Here is a 26,203-nt window from a genome sequence, read left to right as displayed (position 1 = left end):
GAGAGACTACACACACCAGTCTCGGGCACATGGGTCTTTTTCTCGTATAGACTACTTCTTGATCTCTGAATCTTTGTTCCCTAGTATTACAGAGGCTACCATAGGGCCCTTGGAAATTTCTGATCACTGTCCTCTTTGGATTGATGTGACCTGGGGTTATCCTCCAGTAGGGTCTTCCCGGTAGCGGTTTCCTTCTTATTTACACGCTGATCCCGACTTTTTGGCATATATGCGTACCTGTTGGGATGAATTTTTTACTCACTAATGGTCAGCACCAATCCACCCCAGATCTTTTTTGGGACATGGCGAAAGCGGTCCTTCGGGGGGCGATTATATCATATGTGTCGGCCCGCCGTAAAAGAATATCGCATGGCATTCTACGTTTGGAAAAACAGTATTCCCGTCTAAAAGCTAAATTCTTGCAACACCCTACTCGAGCCCTTCGGGAAGAGCTGCATTCGACTCAGGTGGCCCTTAATGCATTATTACATGATCGGATTAAATGCTCCCTTTTTTTATAGGAAGTATCGGTTCTATCGTTTTGGAAATAGAACGGGTAAATTGTTGGCTCAACTGACCAAAAATTGGCAAGACGATCGTTATATTTCCCGCATCCGGGCGACTAATGCTTCTTATCACACTAAGCCTGTGGATATTGCTGACGCATTTTTCCGACACTTTTCTAACTTTTATGCTTCCCCTGGCTCTTATACTGGTCCTGATATTGTCGATTATTTAGAGGATGCTGGCATGCCTCAGTTCACTGCCTTGCAGAGGTCAGCTTTAAATAGACCTATTCAGGGCACGGAGATCCAGAAGGCGATTAAGAACTTACGATCTTGTACGGCTCCGGGCCCTGATGGGTTTACAGCTGAGTTCTATAAAATGTTATCTCTACAGGTATGTGAACCTCTTATGGGCTATTTTATGGTAGCGTTAGAGAAGGATTCCTTTCCCATCCATTCCAACCAGGCCACTATTACTCCGATTCCGAAACCGGGTAAACCCAGAGATGATGTAGAGTCTTACCGCCCCATCTCTCTCATTAATGTGGATTTAAAAAATATTAGCCCATTTGCTGGCAAATCGTCTGACCCCTTTGTTACCTTCTGTTATTTCTTCTGCACAAGTTGGGTTTGTTCAGGGCAGGCATTCGGTGGTAAACGTTCAATGGGTATTGTTGGCGGCGTCCAAAGCTCAATCCACTTCCACTTTGGGCATTTTGGCGAGTCTGGACGCCGCCAAAGCGTTCGATCAGGTTAATTGGCATTACCTTTTTCGGGTTCTGGAATATGTAGGGGTGGGGGGCTGGTTTTGGTCTTCTCTGCGTGCGTTGTATTGTAAGCCGACGGCTTCGATATTAGTGAATGGCTGCCTTACTTGTCCTTTTTTGGTTGGGCGAGGGACGCGTCAGGGTTGCCCTCTGTCCCCATTATTCTTTTTGCTCTATCTGGAGCCCCTCATTCGCACTATTCAGCAAGACGATGTGTTAGTAGGGTTGCCGAAGGTTCTTCTCAATTCCGAGTGTTAGCTTTTGCAGATGATTTACTGCTTACTTTAGCTCAACCCCATAGATCGTTGTCACGTGCTCTAGAGCTTTTGGACGAGTTTCATTTGTTTTCTGGATTAACTAAACGCCCAGAAATCCCTGGTGCTTCCTCTACAACTTTCAGTTCGTGATTCGTGGCCAGGGGTTTTTCCCTTGGTCTGGGCCCCCTCCTCTATTCGTTATTTAGGCATTTTTATACCTAGGGATCTGACCACTCTATACTCTATTAACATTCTCCCTATGCTGTCGAGGACTGATCAGTATTTGAAGGCTTGGCGCCATTATCCTTTGACACTGATGGGTAAGATAGCTCTGTATAACATGATGATCATTCCTCGATAGCTCTATCTTTTCCAAACATTGCCTCTTTTTCTTCTGCACTGCCATTTTCGGCTACATCGTCGTTCCTTGCTTCTGTATTTATGGGGTGGCAAACGATCTCGAATTTCTTTTCATGATTTATCTCTCCCTATTACACAGGGGGGCCTTGGGTTATTACATAAAGGTTGCCTTAATGTAGCCTGTCAACTTCGACATGTGAATGATTGGTTTTGTGAGACTAATTACTTTTCTGCTACTCAGATAGAATGCTTAGCTTTTGCTCCCTATCATTTCAGCTATTTGATTCATGTGAAATGTTTACCACCTAGGGAGCTTCATTATGGGGATTTTCTACTCTTTCCCATTCGAAAGGCATGGAAACACCTTTGCACTCAGTTGGCTATTAGACCCGATGTGACTCCCTGTCTCCCTATTACCGGTAATGGGGACTTTCTCCCTGGTATGGGACTGGAGTCACATCCTCGATGGTCTGAAAAGGGTCTATTTTATCTGTATCATGTACTTCAAAATGATGGTTCTATTCAGTAGTTTTCTTGCTTACTGATCTTTGTTGTATTGTTTCTTCACTGTTTCTTGAAATGAATAAACAGATTTAAACATAAAGGTTAGTTGGGGGGGAAGTTAGTTGGGGGGAGGTTAGGGGAGTCATGGGGGGGAGGTTGTTAGCATTGGGGTCCAGAGGGGGTACGGCTTTCCGGTACTATGAAATCTCCAGAATCCCGACTGAAAAGTGGATAGGGCTTTTTGATTGCCAATGAAGGAGAATAGTTGGTTGAGTACCATTTTTTCCAGGATCTTTGAAATGAATGGTAGGTTAGAGACAAGTCTAAAGTTGCTGGGTGTGTCTGGGGCAAGTGTGGTTTCTTTAAAAGTGGTCTGATGATTGCTGATTTCTAGCTTGTAGGTAGTGAGCTGGTTTGCAAAGATCACACCTTTCTCAGTAATGGCTTAAGGCAAGTTACATTCAAGTATAGAAGGAATATTCATGTCCCTGGAGGGCTTACAATTTAAGTTTTGTATCCAAGGCAATGAAGGGTTAAGTGATTTGTTCAAGATCTTAAACAACTTCAGTGGGATTTGAGCCCTAGCTTCCCTGGTTCTCAGCTTGCTGCTCTAATCATGTTTGGTAATTCATCAGCAAACTAAAGGCTAGCAGAGCTGAAGCCTGGTGATCCTTTGGCAACCTACCAAAAAATTGTTAGGTAAATTATTTTACAAGTTTGTCAGAAACCTCAAATTCTGTTAAACTACTGCTGAACACAAAAACCAACTTTTCAAACTGATGGGGATGCTAAACAATTTGCTCAATATTGGAGGTGCCCAAGCACCTATAGAGCTCACACCTATGGCTGAACAATACTGTTCAGGTGGAGAAGATGCTGGACTGGTGGAGAGCTAGGGCTGACTGAGCCAAATGTTAGAGTACTTGCATATACTGTATTTCTAGAATATTGCAAATACAGTACTATACTATTACATAAGAACATAAGAACATAAGAGTTGCCTCCGCCGGGTCAGACCAGAGGTCCATCGCGCCCAGCAGCCCGCGGCGGCCCGTCAGGTCCATGACCTGCTAAGTGTCCCTGCCTTTCCAGTACCTATCTCTATGTCTATCTGTCCCTGCCTTTCCTAAACCTATCTCTATGTCTATCTGTATCCCTCAATCCCCTTATCCTGTAGGTATTTATCCAAACCTTCTTTGAACCCCTGTAGCGTGCCCTGCCCTACCACATCCTCCGGGAGCGCGTTCCATGTGTCCACCACTCTCTGAGTAAAGAAGAACTTCCTAGCATTTGTTCTAAACCTATCCCCTTTCAATTTCTCTGAATGCCTCCTTGTATTTGTGGCTCCCTTCAGTTTGAAGAATCTGTCCTTGTCTACTTTCTCTATGCCTTTCAGGATTTTGAAGGTTTCTATCATGTCTCCTCTAAGTCTCCACTTTTCCAGGGAGAAGAGCCCCAGCTTTTTTAACCTGTCAGTGTATGAAAGGTTTTCCATACCTCTTACCAATTTAGTTGTTCTTTTCTGGACTCCCTCAAGTATTGCCATGTCTTTCTTGAGATACGGTGACCAGTACTGGACACAGTACTCCAGATGGGGGCGCACCACTGCACGATACAGCTGCATGATGACTTCCTTCGTCCTGGTCGTGATACCCTTTTTGATGATACCCAACATTCTGTTTGCTTTCTTTGAGGCTGTCGCACATTGTGCCGATGCTTTCAATGTTGTATCCACCAACACACCTAGGTCTCTTTCAAGGTTACTTACCCCTAACAATGATCCCCCCATTTTGTAGCTGAACATCGGGTTCTTTTTCCCCACATGCATGACCTTGCATTTCTCTATGTTAAAGCTCATTTGCCACTTTTTTGCCCATTTTTCCAGTTTCGTTAGGTCCCTTTGGAGGTCCTCACAGTCTTCCGTGGTTCTAACCCTGCTGCAGAGTTTGGTGTCATCTGCAAATTTTATAACCTCACAATTTGTTCCCAACTCCAGGTCGTTTATAAATATATTGAACAGTATCGACCCCTGCGGAACTCTGTACATCATTTTGCTTTTCTGATACATAACTCCCTGGAAGGTGTAAAGTGTGTATAATACTATCAGTAAAAAGTTTACAAAAGGCAATGAAGGTATTCTTCTCTGCTGTGTTCAAAAGAGCCCCTACTGTCTCCCTTTAAAAAAAATGGATAGTGCTCATACAGGGGAAGCAGATTTTTTAAGCTGCATTAAATAGCCAGTATCTGAGTAAAATTCAAAGTAGCTATAAACTACAGACGAATAAAGGAAAATATACATAGTATGGCTCCTGTAATTTTTTCATGTATGTGTCTGTAGAAGTGCTTGCTAGGTAAGGTTGAAAGGTCAGTTTGGTCAGCCACAAAACCTAGAGACATGAAGAAAGCACAGGTGTTTTTATTCAGCATATGCGGACTCCTGAGCACCAACCTGGCAGCTTCAGAAGTCCCAAAAACAGGAAACACAGTGACATTTATACATTTCCTGGCTAGACAACGGGATGCTAGATACAATTTCTCATTTTGTTACTTTTGCTACATTTTCTTAACAAACATTGGTCCTAAGCTCACACTTATTATTGGTTCAGGGGTTAACCTTATAGTCCTATAGGGAGCAGATCACTTATCTAAGCCCTGCAGTCTTTCTGTTACATGTCCAGGAGGGCAAAATACAATATGGTTATCTCAGCATATCTAGAACATGAGATAAGTCAGGTCTGCAATTAAACATAATTCAGCATTTTTATTAAGGAGAAAACTTAGTTCAAGACTCAGGAAAACCAGTCCCAGACTCCTTCAAGGTAACAGAAATTTTTTGCTCACATCAACACAGTCCTTTGCTCGCATCAGCTCAGTCTTTAGAGGGAATGTTGGGTGTGAGTGAACTGCAGGTACACCACTATATAGGAACAATTCCTGGATTCAAGCAATGCACCTTAAAAACTCTAGCCTTACTGTGGAAGCATTATCAATTATAACAGCGTGCACAGGTGTCTCAAAGATTTACCCCCTCCTTTACAAAGCCACGCGTTTTTAATGCCGGCCACAACGGTAACAGCTTGGACGCTCACAGAAATTCTATAAGCATCGGAGCTGTTGTAAAGGAGGGGGGTTAAAGAAGACCTTGACCATTTCATAGAAGACACTTGCACATGCTATACTAATCCAATAACATATAACATCAAAAAATGCATGTACCCACAGACTTATGCACAGAATACAAGAACAGCTTAATCATGTATTACAAAGTTGATTATTGTGAACTGCACACAAAAAGGGGCACACAGGTTATTATCCTCGATTAGAAATCTGTTTTACATACCACTGTAATTCCTCTCCAAGTCTCTCTGAAGTGTGTTCAGGGAGAACATTATACATATCATCTTCTTCTAACTTCCGTTTATATCCAATAAGAAATAACGAATTTAACCAACTGCAAATAATGAGAAGAAAATGATGCATTAATATGACCAAGAATAATTAATTTAAATCTTTATTCTTATATCCAATGTATAGTTCTCTTGCAAAAAGTTGAGATACAAAAAACAAATTCTAAATATAATACCATACTAGTACATACCTTACAGAGGTCAAAGAATTTCCATCCAACAAAATTCTTTCATTGCACAGCACTGGATTCATCCCCTAGCTTAATTTACATAGGTCTTACAGAATAAATTTGGCAAATACTTCGGGGTTTCACAAATATTTATTCTCACAAAACAGAATATGCAGTAGAGAGATTTGAGGTAGAAAAAATATCTGGGCAAACTGGGAGCAAAATAAATGTTTTACTTCTGACAAAACTTACCGTAATCCACTGGAAAGAGTTGGAAATCACTACACTGTTATCTTAAGTAACTCTCCTACTGAAAGACAAACCAATAGCCTCCAGAAAATGGATTCATAAAGTGGAGAAAAAAAGACCTCAACATTTACAGGGGAAATTAAATGGCATACAGCTGTGTCAAAAGTACGCCCATAATACATAAGAAGTTGCCTCCGCTGGGTCAGATCAGGGGTCCATCGCGCCCAGCAGTCCACTCATGTGGCGGCCCATCAGGTCCATGACCTGTAAGTGATCCTTTGACTAAAACCTTTCAGTCCTCATTATTCTCCTTTTATGAACCTATCTCTACCTTTATCTATATTCCTCAATCCCCGTATCCTTCAGGAACTTGTCCAATCCCTCTTTGAATCCCCTTAATGTACTCTGTCCTATCACAACTCCACTATGTCTACAACTTCAGGAGTTTGCCAGCAAGCCCAGCTTAGTGCATAACATAAGAACCCAGCGAGTTCATAAGAACATAAGAAAAGGCTTATTGGGTCAGACCAATGGTCCATCAAGCCCAGTAGCCCATTCTCACGGTGGCCAATCCAGGTCACTAGTACCTGGCCAAAATCTAAAGAGTAGCAATATTCCATGCTACCGATAAAGGGCAAGGAGTGGCTTTCCCCATGTCTTTTTCAATAACAGACTATGGACTTTTCCTCCAGATAAGTGAACGTGAAAAACAAATTTTCAAATTAGATTATTAGGTGTTTTATATTCCGCCTTTCAAGATTATCTGAGCTGTTTTACAATCGGGTACTCAAAAATTTTTCCCTTTCTGTCCTGGTAGGCTCACAATCTATCTAACATACCTGGGGCTATGGAGGACTGAGTGACTTGCCCAGGGTCACAAGGAGCAGTGCGGAGTTTGAACCCACAACCCCAGGGTGCTGAGGCTGTAGCTCCAACCACTGCGCCACACACTTGAATTGCCTGTATGCGCTTGACTGTCGAAAAGTTTGCTTTGGCTACATAACGTGGGCTTTACTGTTGCACCTGCATGTTTTGATTTTTTTTGCTGGCTTTCTGTTTGAATGGAGTACTGCACACAAGTTTATCCTACTGATAAATAAGCTGGTAGACCTAGAATATAAAAGACACAGTGGAGTTTTTTTTAATGACCTGTGATGACAGTGGGCGTACTTTGACACGGCTGTGTGCCATTTGTAATTTCCCCTGTAAATGTTTAGGTCTTTTTCCTCCACTTTATGAATCATTTTCTGGAGGCTACTGGTTTGTCTTTCAGTAGAAGAGAGTTTCTTAAGATAACAGTGTAGCAAAATAAATGTCCCATGACTGCCCTCCAAACTAGTCTGAATGCTGAATCAAAATGGGGCAAGTTATTCATCTCACACACATCTTAACCACCTCTGGAATATATTTGGACCACAGATGCATAGCTTTAAATATGAATGCAAAGTTGGTATTTATTTCTCCATTACACTAAGCAAAGTGAAACTCACCTAAAAGCACTTTCTCTGTGGCAGGGTCCATTGGCCCTGCACCAGATGACCGCTGCAATTGCCCCCCAGCCAAACAGGCTTGTGTCGGTCGTTAGTGTCACCTAGGAGGAGATTTTAAGGGGCATGCCCTTTGATAAAGAGTCTTCCTGGAGCCACCAGCGCAAGCTGTTCTTCACTTCCCCTGTCCAGGGAAGCTGCAGCAGGAGAGAATGTCTCTGAAGGAAAGCAGGGAATCCTGGAGATAGTGCATATGCGCCCTCACCCAGGAAACTACTTCCAGAGTGGTTGCCATCAAACCCAGTACCTGTGATAGCAAATTTTTTGCTCCAATTTTCATCACATCAACATAATTATCCTGATCTGAGCTGGGAAGCCGGAGAATCTGGCTAAGAGCTTTGAATCTGGCTAAGAGCTTTGAAATTTGGCTTCCAGCAGGGTTCATCTCTCCACATACCAGTTTTTCCATGTATTCATCATCATAGGACTCTTAGGTACCCCTGAAGAAGACATCTTGCCAAAACGCAGAACGTGTTGGGTCCTGCATCACTAACGGATTAGGTCCTTTTGATTTGTATGTGGATTATTAATTTTTTATACCGCCATACCGAAAAAGTTCTAGGCAGTTCACAACAAGGTGAGCTAATACACGGGATACAGATAAAATACAAATTACAATAATGGACTTAGAAACAGATAAAGACAGAAAGCATTTACAATATGATGCAGAAAATATCGGCATGGCAGGGATTATATTATTGTATATTCAGAACTTTGATTCTTTCATTAAAGTCCATTTCAGGATAATCGTCACTCCACAATGTTTTCTTGGACTTCTCTTGGACTCTTTTCTCTGTGGATTCCTTGGGGTCAATTCTCTTTGGTTTGTGCTGATTGCTTTGAAGGAGTCCCATGTCACACCCCCACTGGTATCCTCAGGAATATTAAAAAGGAAGAATTTGGTGATGGTTTTAAGGAGCATGTGAAAAAAGCTATCTTCTAAAAACAATGAAGAATTAAATCTCCATGATTTAGCTGGCATAGGCAGTATTAAACCATCCAGGGTAAGCATAATGGCAGCATGGTCCGATATAGATATTTCTTTGATAGAGGAGTCATTAAAGGACTGAAATAATGAGCTACTTATAAGAAACATATCAATCCTTGAGTAGGATCCATGTGGAGGGGAGTAAAATGAGTATTCAGATGAGCTCAAGTCGTGTCATTATGTCTAGCAAAGCAGCACTTGCTTTCGTTGGTCGATATATAGCTGTAGAGATTAGTGCTGCCCGATTCAGGAAAAAAAATTTTTATTTCGATTCAATTCGATTCAGCCTATTGAATTGAGGGTCTGATCCAGAGATGGTGCTTCTTATGTTCTTAGGTTCTTATGTTTTTCGATTTGATTCGATTTTCCTGCCCAATTGGGTGAGTTGATTTTTTTTTTTTTTTTTTTTCAAACATCCTGGTGGGTTTATTTTATAGCCTCTTCACCCCCTTTTCCTTCTCCTAACCACACTGGCGCTGTGGTGTAAACAGAATAAACAAACAAAAAAGACTTTTCCTCCCTCTGTTAAATCCTAGCTCACGTTTGCGGTCTAACACCAGCTCTAGCAGGATACATGTTTCAAATCCGACATATTGTAATCACAAAATGGAAAATAAAATTAGTTTTTCTACCTATTGTTGTCTGGTCATTATTCAAATCTTGTTGGTCCCAGGCTCTGGTTGTCTTCTTATAACTTGCTTGCCAGAGTCTCCTTCTTTCTTCTTTCTCCATGCTAACCATCCATCTGCCATCTCTGTCCTTCCTTTCGTTTCCCTTCCCTCCCCCGGAGGTTTGGCATCTTTCTTTTTTTTTTCGTCTCCATCCACAGATCCTTTTCTTAGCTACCCTTTCATCCAGCATCTCTTCCTCCTTCCCCACCACCCTAGGGTCCACCATCTCTCCCTTTCTTTTCCCAACTACCCTACTATCTAGTATCTCTATCCCCCCCCCACCACCATCCCTTGTGTCCAACTTCTCTCCCTTTCTGTTCCTTCCCTCCCTAAATCCCATTGTCCATCATCTCTCTCACTCTCCTCTATATTTAGACCCATTATTTCTTCCCCCCCAAAGTCCGGCATATGCACGTCTATTTGACCCCCTCCCTTCCTCCATGTACTTCTACACCAGGGCCCCCTCTTCCCCTGAAGGCCTGTCCCCCCTGAAGACCTGCACCTCTCTCTGAAGGCCTGTCCCCCCATCCCTGAAGGCCTGCCCCCCCCTTTAAAGGCCTATGCCACCATCCCTGGCCTGTCCCTGCTTTGAAGGTCTATCCCCCTCTTGAAGGCTTGTCCCCCTCTTGAAGGCTTGTCCCCCCCTTAAAGGCCTGTCCCTCCTGAAGGCCTGTCCCCTCTGAAGGCCTGTCCCCTCTGAAGGCCTATGCCACCATCCCTGGCCTATCCCCGCTTTGAAGGCCTGTCCCCCACTTGAAGGTCTGTCCACCCCCTTGAAGGCTTGTCCCCCCCCCCCTTAAAGGCCTGTCCCCCTTTGAAGGTCTGTCTCCCCCCTTGAAGGCTTGTCTCCCCTTAAAGTCCTGTCCCCCTCCTTAAAGGCCTGACCCCCCACCTTGAAGGCCTGCAACCCCCAAGGCCTGTCCCACCCCCCACTCTGAAGGACTGCACACCCCCATTTCCCCCTGGGGAAGGCCTCCGTGTTCCCCCTGGCCTCCCTGCAGCGTTTACCTTCTAGTTGAAGCCTGCATAGATCGCGGTTATAGCGTCTTTGCAAACTGCATTGAGCTGTTTCCTCTGCTGTGGTCCCACCCCTCCTGACATCAGAGGCAGGATTGCAGCGGAGGAAACAGCTCGAAGCAGTTTGCAAAGACGCTATAACCGCGACCTTCTTTGCAGGCTGCAACTAGAAGGTAAATGATGCGGGGAGGCCAGGGAGGAAGCCGGACATCGGGGGGGGGAACCGGACGCCGGAGGGGGGAAGCCGGACAGCAGCACAGCAGCACTTCCCGACTGACCCTCCCTCCTCACTCTCTAAAGCAGATGCGGCAGCGGCCGGCCAGCAAGAGCAGCGCTGCCGCTCCTGCTTTAGGGGGTGAAGGGGGAGGGTCCGAATCGGGAAGCTGATTTTTTTTTTATTTTAAATCCATTCGAATCGATTCACCCGAAGTGAATCGGTGAACTGATTCGAATCGTGAATCGGGCAGCAGTAGTAGAGATCCTATCAAGGCACAGATTCAAAATTAGATTAAAATCACCAACGATAATATAAGTAGAGTTGGAGTTCACAACCTCATTTGCAATATCCTCAAAAAACTCAGGCCAGTCCAAGTTTGGCGCATAAAGATTACTAACAGATACAGGACATTTATCAACACACAGGTTAACCTGGACCCATCGTCCACTAGTGTCATTAGAAGATGATAAAACTGTGATATCCGATCTATTTCTGACTAGGTAAGGATTCCATTTGTTTTCCCTAATGCAGGAGAAAAGTAAGGTAAATGAGCCCAGGGAAGCCGAATTTTATTAGCCTCCGTAGCACTCAAATGGGTTTCCTGTAGTAATATGACATCTGGTTTTGAGGCCCTCCAAGTACCTACAAATCCAAAATGTGGCCCGCAAAGGGTTTGAGTTTGAGACCACTGGGTTAGAGCCTGTTTCTTAGGCTGTGTCCTACCAGTGACTGGCCTAGGTTTAAAGGTTTTCAGTCTTTATTTATATATTGTGACAAAAGTTAAAACAGCAGTAAGCATACAAGCTACATACAATCAGAAGGTTATGATATGAGCCCAAAAAAGAACAAACACAGATGTGGATATATTGAGGGTTCATATACCATTTTGTAATTGAACCCTAACGAGTGAGGTTTTTATTCGCTATGGGAGATCACAAGCCACCCCAAACATGGTGAATGGCAATCCAGCACTAGCAGGCAATCTGGGCTATGGTAAACATTTGCAATGCACTTATCAGAGAACCATAGCACAATTTGCAGATAAGCATGTCAAAATAAGCAGATAAGCATATCAAAATAAATCATTATTTAACGAGTGCACATGAGCTGTATAATCGTTAATAAAAATGTAAGGCCAGCAGTCCAGCATACAAGGTATACATCAGATTAAAGCAGTGGAATAAACAGTAGGTCATTTAGTTAATATTCAGTAGATGAACTTACTATGTCAGTTGTGGAGGAGGAATTGTTGTATCAAGATTAAAATCGAAGAAAGTTATCAAAGGGTCACAGCAAAAGCAGCACCATGTAATTATGACGCCATGATCATCTATAGCGAGCAGGCTACTGCACTCTCTGCACAACAGCTAAAGGACTAGCCATTCAATAGTGTTCAGCAACAGTTATACACATCGTTCAAATAACCAATCTTAGCATATCAAATAGCAAGCAGCAAAAAGCTACCATGAATAATGCATTGAATGTCAGTCAGTCAAAACAGAATCACAAACTATAGGTACAATGAAGTCTAGGTAAGCAAGGACATTGAAAACAACAGAAAAAATAGTTTGACATAGGCAAATCAGCTTTAATTTGGAGAAAGCATAAGGAATCTCTTATATTCAAAAAATACAGATATAGAGTTAAGCCAAGCATCTGAATAAGGCAATCAGAGTGTTAGTTTTAATGCAAGAAGCACAACCAAAAAAGCGCTTATAACTGTGAAAGGAATTCATGAAGATATCCTCACTAATGGCTAGTATTAATGCATTGATAGAAGCACTGCAGTTGTCATTCGGCAAAAGCAGAGCAGAGTGTAAACAGCCCTAGTTCAAAGTCTAGACATTGATGATTGCATGTAATCTGCATTTCAAAAGAGCAGTTGAGATTAGTGACCTATAATACAATTAGTAACGTAAACAAGTCAAATCTTAAACAAAGAGCGCAAGCCAGAGAAGCTGATGATTTCACAAACAGATATGCAGATCAATACAAAACACACCGAAAGTAGGGGGATAATAGCTGCGTGAACAAAGCAGGGAAAGTTAATTCAAAATAATTGCAGGAGAGGGTCTGAAATCGCATGCATAGGAACACAAAAGACAAATCCAAGCTATATGGTATGACAAGCAGCAGGTGAGCAGTACAATAATCAGAAGATGATCATGCAATTGTAGAAAATAAAAAGAAAGTTAATACAGCTGAGTAAAGAAACCGATGTAAAATTAACGGTTCATTGTTATTGTGAAGAACATCACATGTTGTACTCGGGTGTGGCAGGTAATAGAAGCAGGACTGGGAGATTAATAGGTGTTAGCGGTTCAGCAAAGTCAGAGTAAAAGTAAACAAGACATACGGGGAGGTAAAATTGTGATCAGGTCAAGAGTCAGAACATCGGGAGAGATCAGACGCGGCTCTGAATGGGAGCTGTAAGAGATACTACAAATAAATGAATATAAAAATTGCCGCTCCTGGATCAGACCAGTGGTCCATCGTGCCCAGCAGTCCGCTCACGCGGCAGCCCTCTGATCAAAGACCAGCACCCTAACTGAGACTAGCCCTACCTGCGTAGGTTCTGGTTCAGCAAGAACTTGTCTAACTTTGTCTTGAATCCCTGGAGGGTGTTTTCCCCTATGACAGACTCTGGAAGAGCGTTCCAGTTTTCTACCACTCTCTGGATGAAGAAGAACTTCCTTATGTTCGTATGGGATCTATCCCCTTTCAATTTTAGAGAGTGCCCTCTCGTTCTCCCTACCTTGGAGAGGGTGAACAACCTGTCCTTACCTACTAAGTCTATTCCCTTCACTACCTTGAATGTTTCAATCATGTCCCCTCTCAATCTCCTCTGTTCGAGGAAGAAGAGGCCCAGTTTCTCTAATCTTTCGCTGTATGGCAATTCCTCCAGCCCCTTAACCATCTTAGCCGCTCTTCACTGGACCCTTTCGAGTAGTACCGTGTGAAGAGCAACAGAAGGCACTGACCGGCCATGTGTCAAGCCTTATCGATTGGGGTTGGGTGTTGTTTTTCGATGAAATCAGCCAGATCCTTCAGGTTAATGTAATCCTTTGTAGTATTTTGGTAAGTGACTCTCATACCGGCCGGGTAGAAAATGCCGAATCGGGCTCCTAGAGACTAAAGTTTAGGGCTGTAAGCAAGCAGTTTTTTTTGCGCCTCTGCAGTTCTCTTGCTCAGGTCCAGGACAAAAAGCAGGGTATTGCCTTTGTATTGAACTGGAGCCATTGATCTTGCTTTCTGCATTATTTGCAGTAATTGGGGATACTGCAAAACTTTAAGTATTATAGGTCTAGGATGCTGGAGTGTGGTGGAGCACGCTCCACTTCAAATTCCCTCTCAAATGTTATATCAAGCACCTTCGGGATTAATAGCTCCACAAATTTAAGAATATTGGAGCCTTCCTTACCTTCTGGTAGCCCAAGAATACGCAGATTATTCCTCCTTGCACTGTTACTAGCATCATCAATTTTTTGCTCTAAACTGCAATCTTTTTAATTTGTCCTTTAATCTGTATAACACTGTCTTCAGTAGCTGTTGCTTTAACTTCAAGATCAGTTACCCGTATCTTGAAATGAGCCATCTATGATGTTAGGTTGGAAAGTTCTTCTTTAATCTTAGTTTCATTCATTATTTCTTCTTTAGATTCTGTCATAAAGTCTCTCAAAACTTTAAGTTCCTCAAGAACCTCAGGCATGCTGCCATTTTCTGATAGTGGCAGAGGTGTCTTGGATGGAGATCTGGGCTCTGGTTTATACCTTTTTCCAGTTTTATTAGTGGCCATCACCTCTTGATTTGTAGATATTGCAATAGGAAAGATGATTAGCAAAAGAATTATTTAGTTCCAGAAAAATTTCTTAATTGATGTTCAGTACGTATTTTAAAAACAATAATGCTGTGTGGAGAGCAACTCAATCAGGCTGCCATTCTTCTCAGGCACTCTAGTGCCCCTCCCCCCCCCCATTGCCTTAGAACCTTAAAACTGCTATTTTGAGACTTTAGTCATGTCTTTTGTACTGGCTTCGGACAGGGATAACATTGCTGAAAGGTTGGATGCCCTTTTTCTTTTTTTGGCCAAGAATAAGCTCTCACAGACTTAAGATTTGTCTATCGTTAAATCAGAGAAAATCAGGAAGTTTTATCCTACAGCTTGACTCTTGGGATGCATTTCCTTTTTAAATATTTTGTGAAATTCCTGAGTCATGAATATGTACAAGTAATTCTTGAAACCTGAAAAATGCTAAAATTTCTGGCCAGAGATCTAAAAAATCACCCTACATCAAACACTGAGAATAAATCAAACATTGTTACATTCACACCCACAATACATATGACCTAAATCTTTAATTAATTTGTGAATCATAGAAGACGTCCTCAGTTTCTAGTATAATATGAAACTGTCACCCCTGAATGATTGCCGCTCCAGTACAATCTACTTATAAAACACCCCTGAACTTTCTTAGGTGCTAAATATTAAGCCAAGCAACATCCTTGGCAATCCTTCTATGATTTGTTTGTGTGAACTGTATAACAATATCTATATATACACACAGCTCTTAATGTTCATTATTTTAAAAAAATTTCCACTTATGTGTGAATGAGTCCCACTGCCAAATGTGTAGCACAATTTTTTTTTCCAAAACAGTTGGCCCACTTTGTTGGCTTCAAGAGAATCTGAATGCTGTAGATCAATGAGAAGCTCCGTTTGTAAACTTTCTCAGGAGCCTTCAATGTCTTAGAATTTCTATCACAATTTTATAAATGGAAATGCCATTGGGTTTGTGTATTTGTAAACTGCATCCCGAGCAAGTGTTTTGGAGACCTGGATAGTTGCCCCCCCTCCCCAACACACACACTCACACTCCTTTGTGCTCCTATGTGTCTAGCACCAAATTGACATCAATATGCTACTGGCCATCAGCTATGTAAAAGCCTCCATTTGTCTCACTGTGGAAGGATGTAGTGTTGCCATCTCCCAAGGCTGGTGTATCAGATCATTATAGTTTATTATCTTGCATGGAGCAGACCTGTGAATACTATTGTTCACTAGAAGGGTTACTCCAGTATTTCACAAACATACTCATGGTCCCAAAATGGTGCCACACTAGCAATCAAATGGTCTATAAACATTGGTATCAGGACTTCTATAACTGTATAAATTAACATATTGCATTAACAAAGGACCCTTTCAATTCATTTTACGTTATCTGTGTTGGCAGGGGTCGAGGTCCACTTCAGCTGGTGGGGGTTGGGAACCCTGCCAGTACATTTTAATCTGGGGATCACACATGTACACAATAGAAATATTTACAGATTAATGGACATACAAATGCTTGTTGTGGAGGCTGTTTTTTAAAAATGTGTGCTTCAGGTTGGGGTGATTGAGGATAATATGTATATATTTTAATAATTCTCCAGAACATTGTTTAATGAGAAACAGAAGGCAAACTGTAGTGATTTTATGTATTTATTTTTAGCATTTATCCAAAAAATGCCTGCTAGCACTGGTACTTTGTTTCTGTGTTGGACAAAACTCATATCTGCTCTTTTCCCATTAGACCGTGCCCTATGTAAAGCCCCTTGGATTCTACTGCCAGCTTATATTAAAGATTTTCCTGTTACAAAGTCATGATTATTATCTGGCAAGTTCAGGTCCACCACACTGGAACATCTTAGTCACAGGAAAAACACCGCTGAGCAAAAGAATTGTGCCAAGATGACAAACTTACAATAGGCTGGAGCAGCATTCTTCCTGACAAAAAGATATTAAGTAATACAGAAAACTAATATACTTATTAGAAGAATGTAAGTTATATAGAAATTTATTACAATAATGGAAGGGCTAGGAAGGAGCAGAGGATGTAGCATCACCACAGAAGGAACACCCTTTCCCCCCAAAATAAGTCTGAACATGTTAACATACCTGCATAACTTATTTAGTCATGTTTTCTTTTCAATATTAGGCTAGGAAGTAGAAGTACAAGTTTTATTCTATTTAGTATAGAAACATCCTCTCCCTTCCACCAAATGCACAGTCCTTTGGCCCTTCAAATTTAGTCTTCAACAGTGAAAAAGAGAGCCACAAGACCTACATTTCAACTCTGATATACCACAAAGCCACCAACAGATTTTAACTGTTCGCAATTAAAATTTGGGAAGAGATACAAATTGGAAAACACAGGAATCCTAGATTATAATAGTAAAATCCTAGGTTGCATACTGGACTGCACTCTAACCATGGAACCAAATATCTAGTCTCTGAAAGAAATCCCTCTACACCCTGAGACAATTAAGACTAATCAGACCTTACTTTCACCAATACCACTTAGCCTTAATCGTACAACTCATGATCCTACCACAACTGGACTATTGTAACTCCATCTACATGGGAATCAACACTGCTCTAATTCACAAACTGCAACTCATCCAAAACACTGCCGTAAGACTTATCTTCAACCTGAGAAAATACGACTCAGTCACAAATGTCAGCAATCAGCATTTTCAGTTGGCAGAACTAATGTCAGCAAAGGCCTATGGAAAATTATCTGGCTCTGGAATGTTGATGCAGAATTCTGTGCTCCTGCACAGAATTCACATTCATTAAGCATCCAGCCAGACTAGATTGTTTATCAAGAAGATAGGCTGCTTGAATGGGACAAAGAAGCCAGAGACTAATCCCATTTACCATGCCTGCAAGTATCACACCTTCCTTATCAATTAAATTAACCATTGTTTCAAACAGTTTACAAATTCTAAACAGAAAGATACTGAAACATACAATAGTTTCTATATTCAGAATAAGATTCCAAGCTATAAAAGCCTCCTCTCTGCAACACACATGAAGCTTTCTCTTTCTCTGTCTATCCTTCTCTTTATCTATGGAACCCGAAACTTAGACCATCACCCCCTTTTCTCTCTCTGGCTCTCCCTAGAACTTCACGCTTCTCTGTCTCTTTGCCTCTGAACTTTGTAAGACAGGGAAACTTATTTGCTCTCTCCTTAATTGTAATGCTTCATTGTAATGCTTCTGAATATTGCTTTTCTGTAAGCCTATTTCTATAATATATTCTTTATGCAATCACCTCTGGCTATGTTTCTTATTTGATTCTACTCCTGGTGAATCTTCTGTGAGGGAACTGAACCTGGGACCTGGCGTTTGTAAGGGCGCCTCTCACGTAACCCCACCAACCATACATTGTGGGGGCCTGACTAACAATCCTTACAACAACCTGGTGAAATCTAGAACTGTTAAAACAGCAGTCAAGGATGCCAAACTCCGGATGGAAGAAAACATAGCTAGGCATGTTAAAAAGGGGGATAAATCGTTTTCCAGGTATGTGAGCGACAGAAAAAAGAACACAGACGGGATTGTGCGCCTCAGGAAACCTGATGGTAACTATGTAGACTCGGACTCAGATAAAGCCTAACTACTCAATGGCTACTTCTGCTCGGTCTTTACCTGTGAGGCACCGGGATCCGGACCGAAGATGCAGACAAGGGAGTGCTCAGAGGACCCATTCCGGGACTTTAAATTTACCGCGAGCAGCGTCTACCATGAGCTATTGAGGCTGAAAGTGAACAAAGCCATGGGACCGGATAATCTACACCCCAGGGTACTTCGGGAATTGAGAGATATCCTGGCAGAGCCATTAGGTGCGCTTTTCAATCTTTCCCTAAAGAAGGGAAAAGTCCCCTTGGACTGGAAAATTGCTAACATCATTCTGCTCCACAAAAAGGAATGCAGGTCAGAGGCTGAAAATTACAGACCTGTGAGTCTCATATCACTAATGTGTAAACTTATGGAGATGTTGATTAAAAACAGATTGGATATGATTCTGGATGACGAGAGGCTGAGGGATCCCCACCAGCATGGATTTACGAAGGGAAGGTCTTGTCAATCCAATCTGATAAGCTTCTTTGACTGGGTAACGAAACAACTAGATAGGGTAGAGTCCCTGGATATAGTATATTTAGACTTCAGTAAATCCTTTGATAGTGTCCCACACCGTAGGTTATTGAACAAAATGAATACAATGGGACTAGGAGAAACATTGACTGCATGGGTTAAAGACTGGCTCAGTAGTAGACTTCAGAGGGTGGTGGTAAATGGTACTCCCTCAGAAACGTCAGAAGTGACCAGTGGAGTGCCGCAGGGCTCTGTCTTGGGTCCGATACTATTTAATATCTTTGTACGAGACCTGCCTCAAGGACTTAGAGGTAAAATTACATTATTTGCTGATGACGCTAAGCTATGCAACGTAGTGGACAGCGCAACCGTGCCCAACACTATGAGACAGGACCTACTTTTACTGGAAAAATGGTCAAATACTTGGCAACTGAGTTTTAATGCCAAAAAGTGTAAGGTTATGCACCTTGGTAGCGGTAACCCCTGCAAAACATACACCCTGAATGGTGAAACCTTCAGAGAACTGTCGCAAAATGGGACCTGGGTGTAATCATTAGTGAAGATATGAAGACTACCAATCAAGTGAAGAAAGCTTCAACCAAGGCTAGACAAATGCTGGGTTGCATCCGAAGAAGTTTTGTCAGCCGAAAGCCTGAAGTTATAATGCCATTGTACAGGTCCATGGTGAGACCTCATCTGGAGTACTGTGTTCAATATTGGAGGCCACATTATCAAAAGGATGTGAAGAGAATGAAATCGGTCCAGTGAATGGCCACTAAGATGGTCTCAGGACTCAAGGATCTCCCATATGAAGAACATCTAAGCAGGCTGCAGTTATATTCTCTCGAGGAACGCAGAGAGAGGGAAGACATGATAGAGATGTTCAAATATCTTACAGGCCGAGCTGAGGTGGAGGAAGATATCGTTTTCCTTACAGGTCTCACGGCAACAAGAGGGCATCCGCTTAAACTCAAGGGTGGGAGACTTCATGGTGACATCAGGAAGTACTTCTTCACCGAAAGGGTGGTTGATCGTTAGAATGGTCTTCCATGCCAGGTATCGAAGTCAGCAACGTGCTCGACTTCAAGAGACAATAGGATAAACATGTGGGTTTGCTCTGGGGAAATGCTTAGGGGAGGATTCTTTTAGGAGGAGGGTTCTTTGAGTGGGCAGACTTGTTGGGCCTTCGGCCCTTTTCTGCCGTCATACTCTATGTAATCTATGTAACCTTCATCAAACAAATGCACTGGCTACCCATTCCATCACGAATAACATTCAAAATATCTTGCTTCATTCACCTCATACTTTATGGAAACTCTGCAGCCCCACTCATCCAACTCTTCTCAATAGCATGGTCTACTTCCCGCAGAACCCTCAACCGGATGGTACTAAATCTCCCATCCAATCTCATCCAATCCCGGCGGCAATCTATCTTTTCCATCACAGCTTCTCAAACATAGAATTCACTTCCAATTTATTTAAGAGAAGAAAAGAATTTGGAAAAATTTAAGAGCAAACTTAAGAGCTCTCTTTTTAAAGATGCATTCAATAACTAAATGAATTGCTTATGGCTCTCTTTTTTATCTTTATAGTTTTTGAGAATTTTTTCCTTCCCTTTCCTATTGTTTTTAACCTTAATTGTTTTTTCTCTTATTAATCAGATTGTATTTCTTTCCTTGCCTTTCCTTGTGTTTTATTATGTTTGTATAAATTGTTTTTTATTATGTTTAGTAGATTTAGTCCCTTTGTTAGTTGTATTTGTTTCCCCTAACTCTGTAATTTTTATCGATTTGTACATCGCTTAGAATTTGGAATAGGTGATTAATCAATTTTTATAATAAACTTGAAACTTGAAAGATCTTCATTATAAACAAGTTTTCCACTCCATGCTTACATTCCTAGGAGTCAAAACTTGGAATGGTCTTACAGAAAAGACCAGAACTGAACCTTGCCACATCATCTTCCGAAGAAAACTGAAAACCCATCTGTTCGATACTTAATTTCCTTTATCCTCTCTTCTCTCCCTTTCCTTTCTCCTTTCCTCCTCTCTCCCCTTCCTCTCCCTCTTACCTATCCACCTTATCTCTCTCCCTCCTCTTTCTCTCCCCTCTTACCTCTCTTTACAGTCGCCTTGAGCCTGTATAGGTATGAGCAACGCACAAATAGAAGATTAGATAATGAAATAATAGTAAGTTTCCATCTAATCAGGCTTCTAGGTGGTGTACATCAATAAAAGGTAATTATAAATAACATTTAAATAATAAATTAAAACAGCTAGATTAATAAATACAAACATCACTGGGGAAAGTTGGTGTGAAACAGATGGACAGACAAACTGAAACGAGAGGAAAGAGGCATAAAACAACAAAATTAAAAGAAAAGGAACCTGGAAGAGACAAACAAAAGGTGCGTGGATGATTATAAGACAATAGCAATATAGATTCTTTTAGGTTTCCACAGCTGTTGTCATGATTGTTTCCGGGTCTCGCCACATCTAGTCAGTTAGAACCAACATGTTGTTGCTTTCTTCAGGGTAGGCTGCAAGGTTGCAGTTTGTCTTTATATATAGTGGGCCCGTTGGTCATCAATTTAAATTTTGATGGGCAAGTCCATTGGTCACAAATTTGAAAGCCACAGAATGATGGCTAAAACATCGGTTTTACCTGACCAGATGCAGCGAGACATGGAAAACTGCAACAAGCATGATGTCAGCCATGGAAGCCAGAGAGAACAAAAACTGGGTTGCCACGTTTAGAATAGGATATTGGAGCATGGAACACCAAGAACAATCTGAGAGACCAACTCAAGTGACAATTCCAAAAAGTGTGGATGCTAGTCATTTCTTGAGCCTGGACGATCGAAGAATATCCGTTAAAAAGATAGCAAAGACTCTGGAGATATCCTGACAAGTAGGCTATATTATTCACAAGGTTTTAGGCATGAGAAAGCTCTCAGCCAAACAGGTTCCCAAATGTCTCCATGCTGACCAGAAGCACAATCGAGTAGTTGCCTCACAATGCGTAGTGAACCATTTTTGGTGGGATCCTGTGGGATTTTTGAACCATCTTGTAATTATGGATGAAACTTGGATTTTATATTTAATTGGATTTTTCTAAATAAAATGTATTTTTGAGGAAAAATCTAAAATAGTTTTCTATTTAAGATACATTATAGTCCAAAGTTATTCATAATGGAATAAGGATTAGGTTTTAATTATGTAGCATGAGGCTGAATATTCATGCAATGTGTACATTTTTTTTGTTAAGTCTTGATGGATGGAGTAATGTTCACAATGATCCTGTTGTATGTGCTTGTATAAAACAGAAGAAGGGAATGTCTTTCTTGCAGAAACAATTGATAATTCAGTAAATGCACATATAGCAGAAAACTTACAGGAAGTAATAGCAAAAGCTATAATAGAATGTGAACAAAAATTCTGTGTTTAGCTTTAGCTTGAAGTAAGACATCCAGTTTTCCATTGTAATATGGATGGTGTCAAGTAAATGTAATTCAGAGGGTATCAAACTTGTGATTGGGAGGATGAGGATGTTGTCATCAGCATAACTATAATGTGAGATGTTGAGATTGCTGAGATCTCCTAAGGATACAAGATAGGCGTTGAAGAGTTTGAGCGACAGCGGGGAGCCCTGAGGGACACCATATTCACTATTCCATGGAGTAGATAATGAGTCTTCACTCTTAACTTGGTAACTTCAAGATTTTAGGAGCCTTTAAATCAGTTTAGTACATTTCCAGAAAGACCAACGGCATCTAAGCATTGTAGCAATATGTCATGATCCACAAGATCAAAGTACTGCTGTCAAATTGGAGGATGAGAGCATTTTGACCTTTGCCGAGTACCTTGTACTCTTGTTGCTGAGTACCTTGTATTCTTGTTGATAAGAGAAGCAAAGCAAAGACCTTTGCTATACTAAATGATTGTCTAAAGCCGGATTGGGTATCATGAAAAAGTTGAAAGTGATCCAAGTGATTCATTAATTGGATTTGTATAACTCTCTCCATTAGTTTTATGAAAAAAGAGGGATAAAAGCAATTGATCTGTAATTGTTAGGCTAGGAAATTAATTTTTTTTTGTCTTATGGATATGTCCTTTGTTAGATGAAAAATTATTTTATTAAGCAAGTTAATTAGCTAGAAGTAAAGGTAGGAGGGCAGGGATCAATCGGTGAGTAAGTTTGAACATATTTATTAAATAAATAATTAAATTGAGTCCAGGTTGGATTGGTAAAAGAACTGCAGGTCATGTCAGCTTGAGATGCTGGAATTTTAGTTTAACATATTGAATAGAGCAAGGGTTTGCCTAGTGTTGAGAGATGCTCTAGCAGTTTGAATTTTTGATTGAAAGTAGAGGGCAAGGTCATTTGCAAATGGAGTGATATCATTGGAGAGGCTGGTTAAAGGTGATGTATCACACAGGCTGTTTACTAATTTAAATAGCTCCTTTGAGTCCAGGTCGTGTTGGTTTATGCAAGAGGAGTAAAAATTTTTATATTTCAATTTCAAATGGAACTTGTGCTCTCTGGATTTTACTATCCATTCTAGTTTTGATGCTTTCACTTTTTTTCTTAGTCCATGTTTGTTCTAGGTGACGTACCTGGCATTTCAATAAGAGTAGATCTTTATCAAACCAGTTGTCAGATTTTCTTTGGCATTTATGTCTGAGCCGTTTGGGTGCAAGCTGATCTAAAGTGTGGATGCTAAAGGATTCCCAAGTCGGCATAGAAGTCATCCAATGAGTGGTTAGTAAGTTCATTGTCATAGCTTGATCAGAAGGCACTCAATCTATTTTTCCTCTGGAGAGTAAGGTAATTGATGGAGAGGAATTTTTTGTTCTAGATTTGAGCCAGTTGAGTCTTACTGCAAATTATCTGAAGGAACATTTTGAACTGGCTATATCTAAACGGTCTCAATGCCTCTTAACATTCTTCACTTTCCCTTCTGTTAAGGAATGTTGATATAAAAAATACTTTGATAGATTATTCTCGTTTCAAGCAGCAGTCTGAGACAAGGAACTTAGGCGGTTAATAGCCAATGCTGCATCGTATAAACATTTCAGAAAACTCTTGAAAACTTATCTATTCTATACATTTTTGTAATGCAAGATCAGGATTCAACAATCCGTTATTGTGGTTATAATTCCTGAGATTGTCTTAGATTCTTAAGCTGTCAACCGCATGGAACTAAATAAGGTTAAACCTAATATTTAAAGGGATACAATCATATATGTCCTCACCAATCAGGAGATGCTTTGACACGCAGCTCCTGATTGGTGAGGCCCGACTTTAGTACAGGAAGAGGCAGTCAGAGCATACCATAAGTGATTTCCTTCACTCACCAGCGCTCCAGCTGCCCTCTCCTGCCTCTCCGGCTGCCCTCTCCTGTCTCCCCTGTTAAAAAACGATTTTGCGGGTTTTTAACATTCGCAGGGGTTCCTGGAACGGAACCCCCGTGAATATCAGGGGAGTACTGTAATCAAGTTTGCTGATGATAAAGTTGTTCAGTCTTGAGAAGATTCTGAAAAATTGAGACTGGGAATCAAAATGACAGATGACATTTAATGTGAGCAAGTGCAAAGCAATGTGTGTCGGGAAGAGAAACCTGTACTATAACTATGTGATACAGGGTTCCACATTAGGAGTTACTGCCCAGGAAAAGGATCTAGGTAGCATCATTGAGGATATGATGAAACCCTCAGCTCAGAATGCATCAGTGGTAACTAAGAAAGCAAACAGAATGGATTGGTAGCATGGAATGCTGCTACTGTTTGGGTTTTGGCCAGGTATTAGTGACCCGGATTGGCCACCATGAGAACGGGCTACTGGGCTTGATGGACCTTTGGGCTGTCCCAATAAGGCTATTCTTATGAATTATCAGGAAAAGAATGGAAAACAAAGATGAAAGTGTTACAAAATCCTTGTATCGCTCTATGGTATGGCCGCATCTCGAATACCGTGTGCAATTCTGATTGTCACATCTCAAAAAACAAAGTAGAATTAGAAAAGGTACAGAGAAGGGCGATAAAAATAATAAAAGACATGGGGACTTCTGTGTGAAGAAAGGCTAAAGCATCTAGGGCTCTTCAGCCTGGGGGAAAAAAACGGCTCAGAGGAGATAAGAGATCTATAAAATACTTATATTAAGTGGAGTGGCATGGGTAAATGTGAATGACTTGTTTACTCTTCCCAAAAATATTAGGACATATGATGAAGCTACTAAGTAGTAGATTTTAAACAGAACAGGAGAAAAAAAATATTTCTTCACTCAACGTGTACAGGTAATTAAACTCTGGAATACGTTGTCAGCGAATGTGATTAAAGCATTTAGCTTAGCAGGGTTTAAAAAAGGTAAAGTCCATAAGCCACTATTAAGATGGCTTGGGAAAATTCACTTCTTATTCTGCACCCCATCCCCACCCTCCCCCCGGAAGACACCCAGCAGGCACCAAGGTTAGGAAGTTATACCCACTCTTTCCCTTATAATATCAAAACTGGATTATTGTAATTCATTACTCAAACAATTAAGGCAACTACAATTTAAAACACTGCAATAAAAATCATAATGGATTCTAAGAAATATGACCATTTTAAACTGCTACTGAAAAATGCTCACTTGTTGCCTATTCAGCATTGAATTTCTTATAAAACTGCCCTTCTATCATTCAAGATTCAAACAAAACTGTCCTATTTTTTTAGACAGACTGTTAATACCCCACCTCTCCTTCAAGCAACCAAAATCTCCTTTCATGCCCTCATTAAAAATCATTAGCACTAGACGTAATGAAATTTTCTCAATCACTGCACCCCAACTATGGAACTTGCTCCCAGCTCATCTTAGAGAAGAATCCTCTCTAGATAGATTTAAGAGTTCCTTGAAAACCTCTCTCTTTAAAGATGTGTTCAAAACCTAAAATCATTACTTTAAGCTTATCTAAATGGAACAAATGTTTACTACTTAACCCTCTTCTCTTTCAAAGATTTTTTCCTGTTGTCATCAACCCTTACTTTTTTTCCCACCATTGTTATCTTTCCTTAAACCATTGTAGTTCAACCCGTTTCCCATCATGTTCCTGTGTATAAGTTCTCTGTTTTGTTCATATTTTAATTTTAATTGTCCGACTTTCCCAATGCTATTTTGTACTTCGCTTAGAAATTTTTTTTAAGCATTTTTATCAAATTTTAAATAAACTTGAAACTTCAGAGAGCTGGGGAATCAGGATGATTGTTGCAGAAAACAATCTAGTCCAGTGTTTTTCAACCTTTTTACACCCGTGGACAGGCAGAAATAAAAGAATTATTTTGTGGACAGGCAAACTACTGAAATAAAAACAAACATTTCCATCCTGTTTCCACGAGCTCGGTCCCCACAAACCATCTGATCTCATCCACACAAGCTCAGTTATGATTTTAGATTGAATGTATTTTATTAAAGTATAAAAAGAAACAATATTCTATACAATTGTCATTTTATAAATACAAATATACAGAGCAAGGACCAACAAAATCCCTGTCTCCCCTTCCCTTCACGTATATCCCCTCTACTATCAAGAAAACTGAACAAGCCAAATTATTACAGAATGCTACACAGAAATATCATGCTAACAGAAT

The 26,203-nt window shown here is 40.9% G+C and overlaps 1 protein-coding gene across 9 annotated transcripts in view; it reads right to left on the bottom strand.

Annotated features, from left to right (window-relative positions):
• The window catches only part of ABCC4 (ATP binding cassette subfamily C member 4), a 627,262-nt gene that overhangs the window by 578,575 nt on the left and 22,484 nt on the right, over positions 1-26,203 (bottom strand). For 6 of the 9 annotated variants that reach the window (XR_004539971.1, XM_033950379.1, XM_033950382.1 and 3 more), the window contains exon 2: positions 5,735-5,845. Coding sequence is in view for 6 of the 9 variants with exons in the window: in XM_033950379.1 (XP_033806270.1) it covers positions 5,735-5,845 (111 nt within the window). In the remaining 3 variants the exon portion in view is untranslated. Of the gene's footprint in view, positions 1-5,734; positions 5,846-26,203 lie in introns of those variants that run through there. The other 3 variants (XM_033950380.1, XM_033950386.1, XM_033950390.1) reach the window with 2 other exon arrangements.

This window comes from Geotrypetes seraphini, chromosome 6, assembly GCF_902459505.1.
Source record: "Geotrypetes seraphini chromosome 6, aGeoSer1.1, whole genome shotgun sequence".
In the NCBI taxonomy this organism is placed as follows: Eukaryota; Metazoa; Chordata; class Amphibia; order Gymnophiona; family Dermophiidae; genus Geotrypetes; species Geotrypetes seraphini.
Note: the sequence above shows the minus strand (reverse complement) of the source record. Positions and strands in the feature narration are given on the sequence as shown.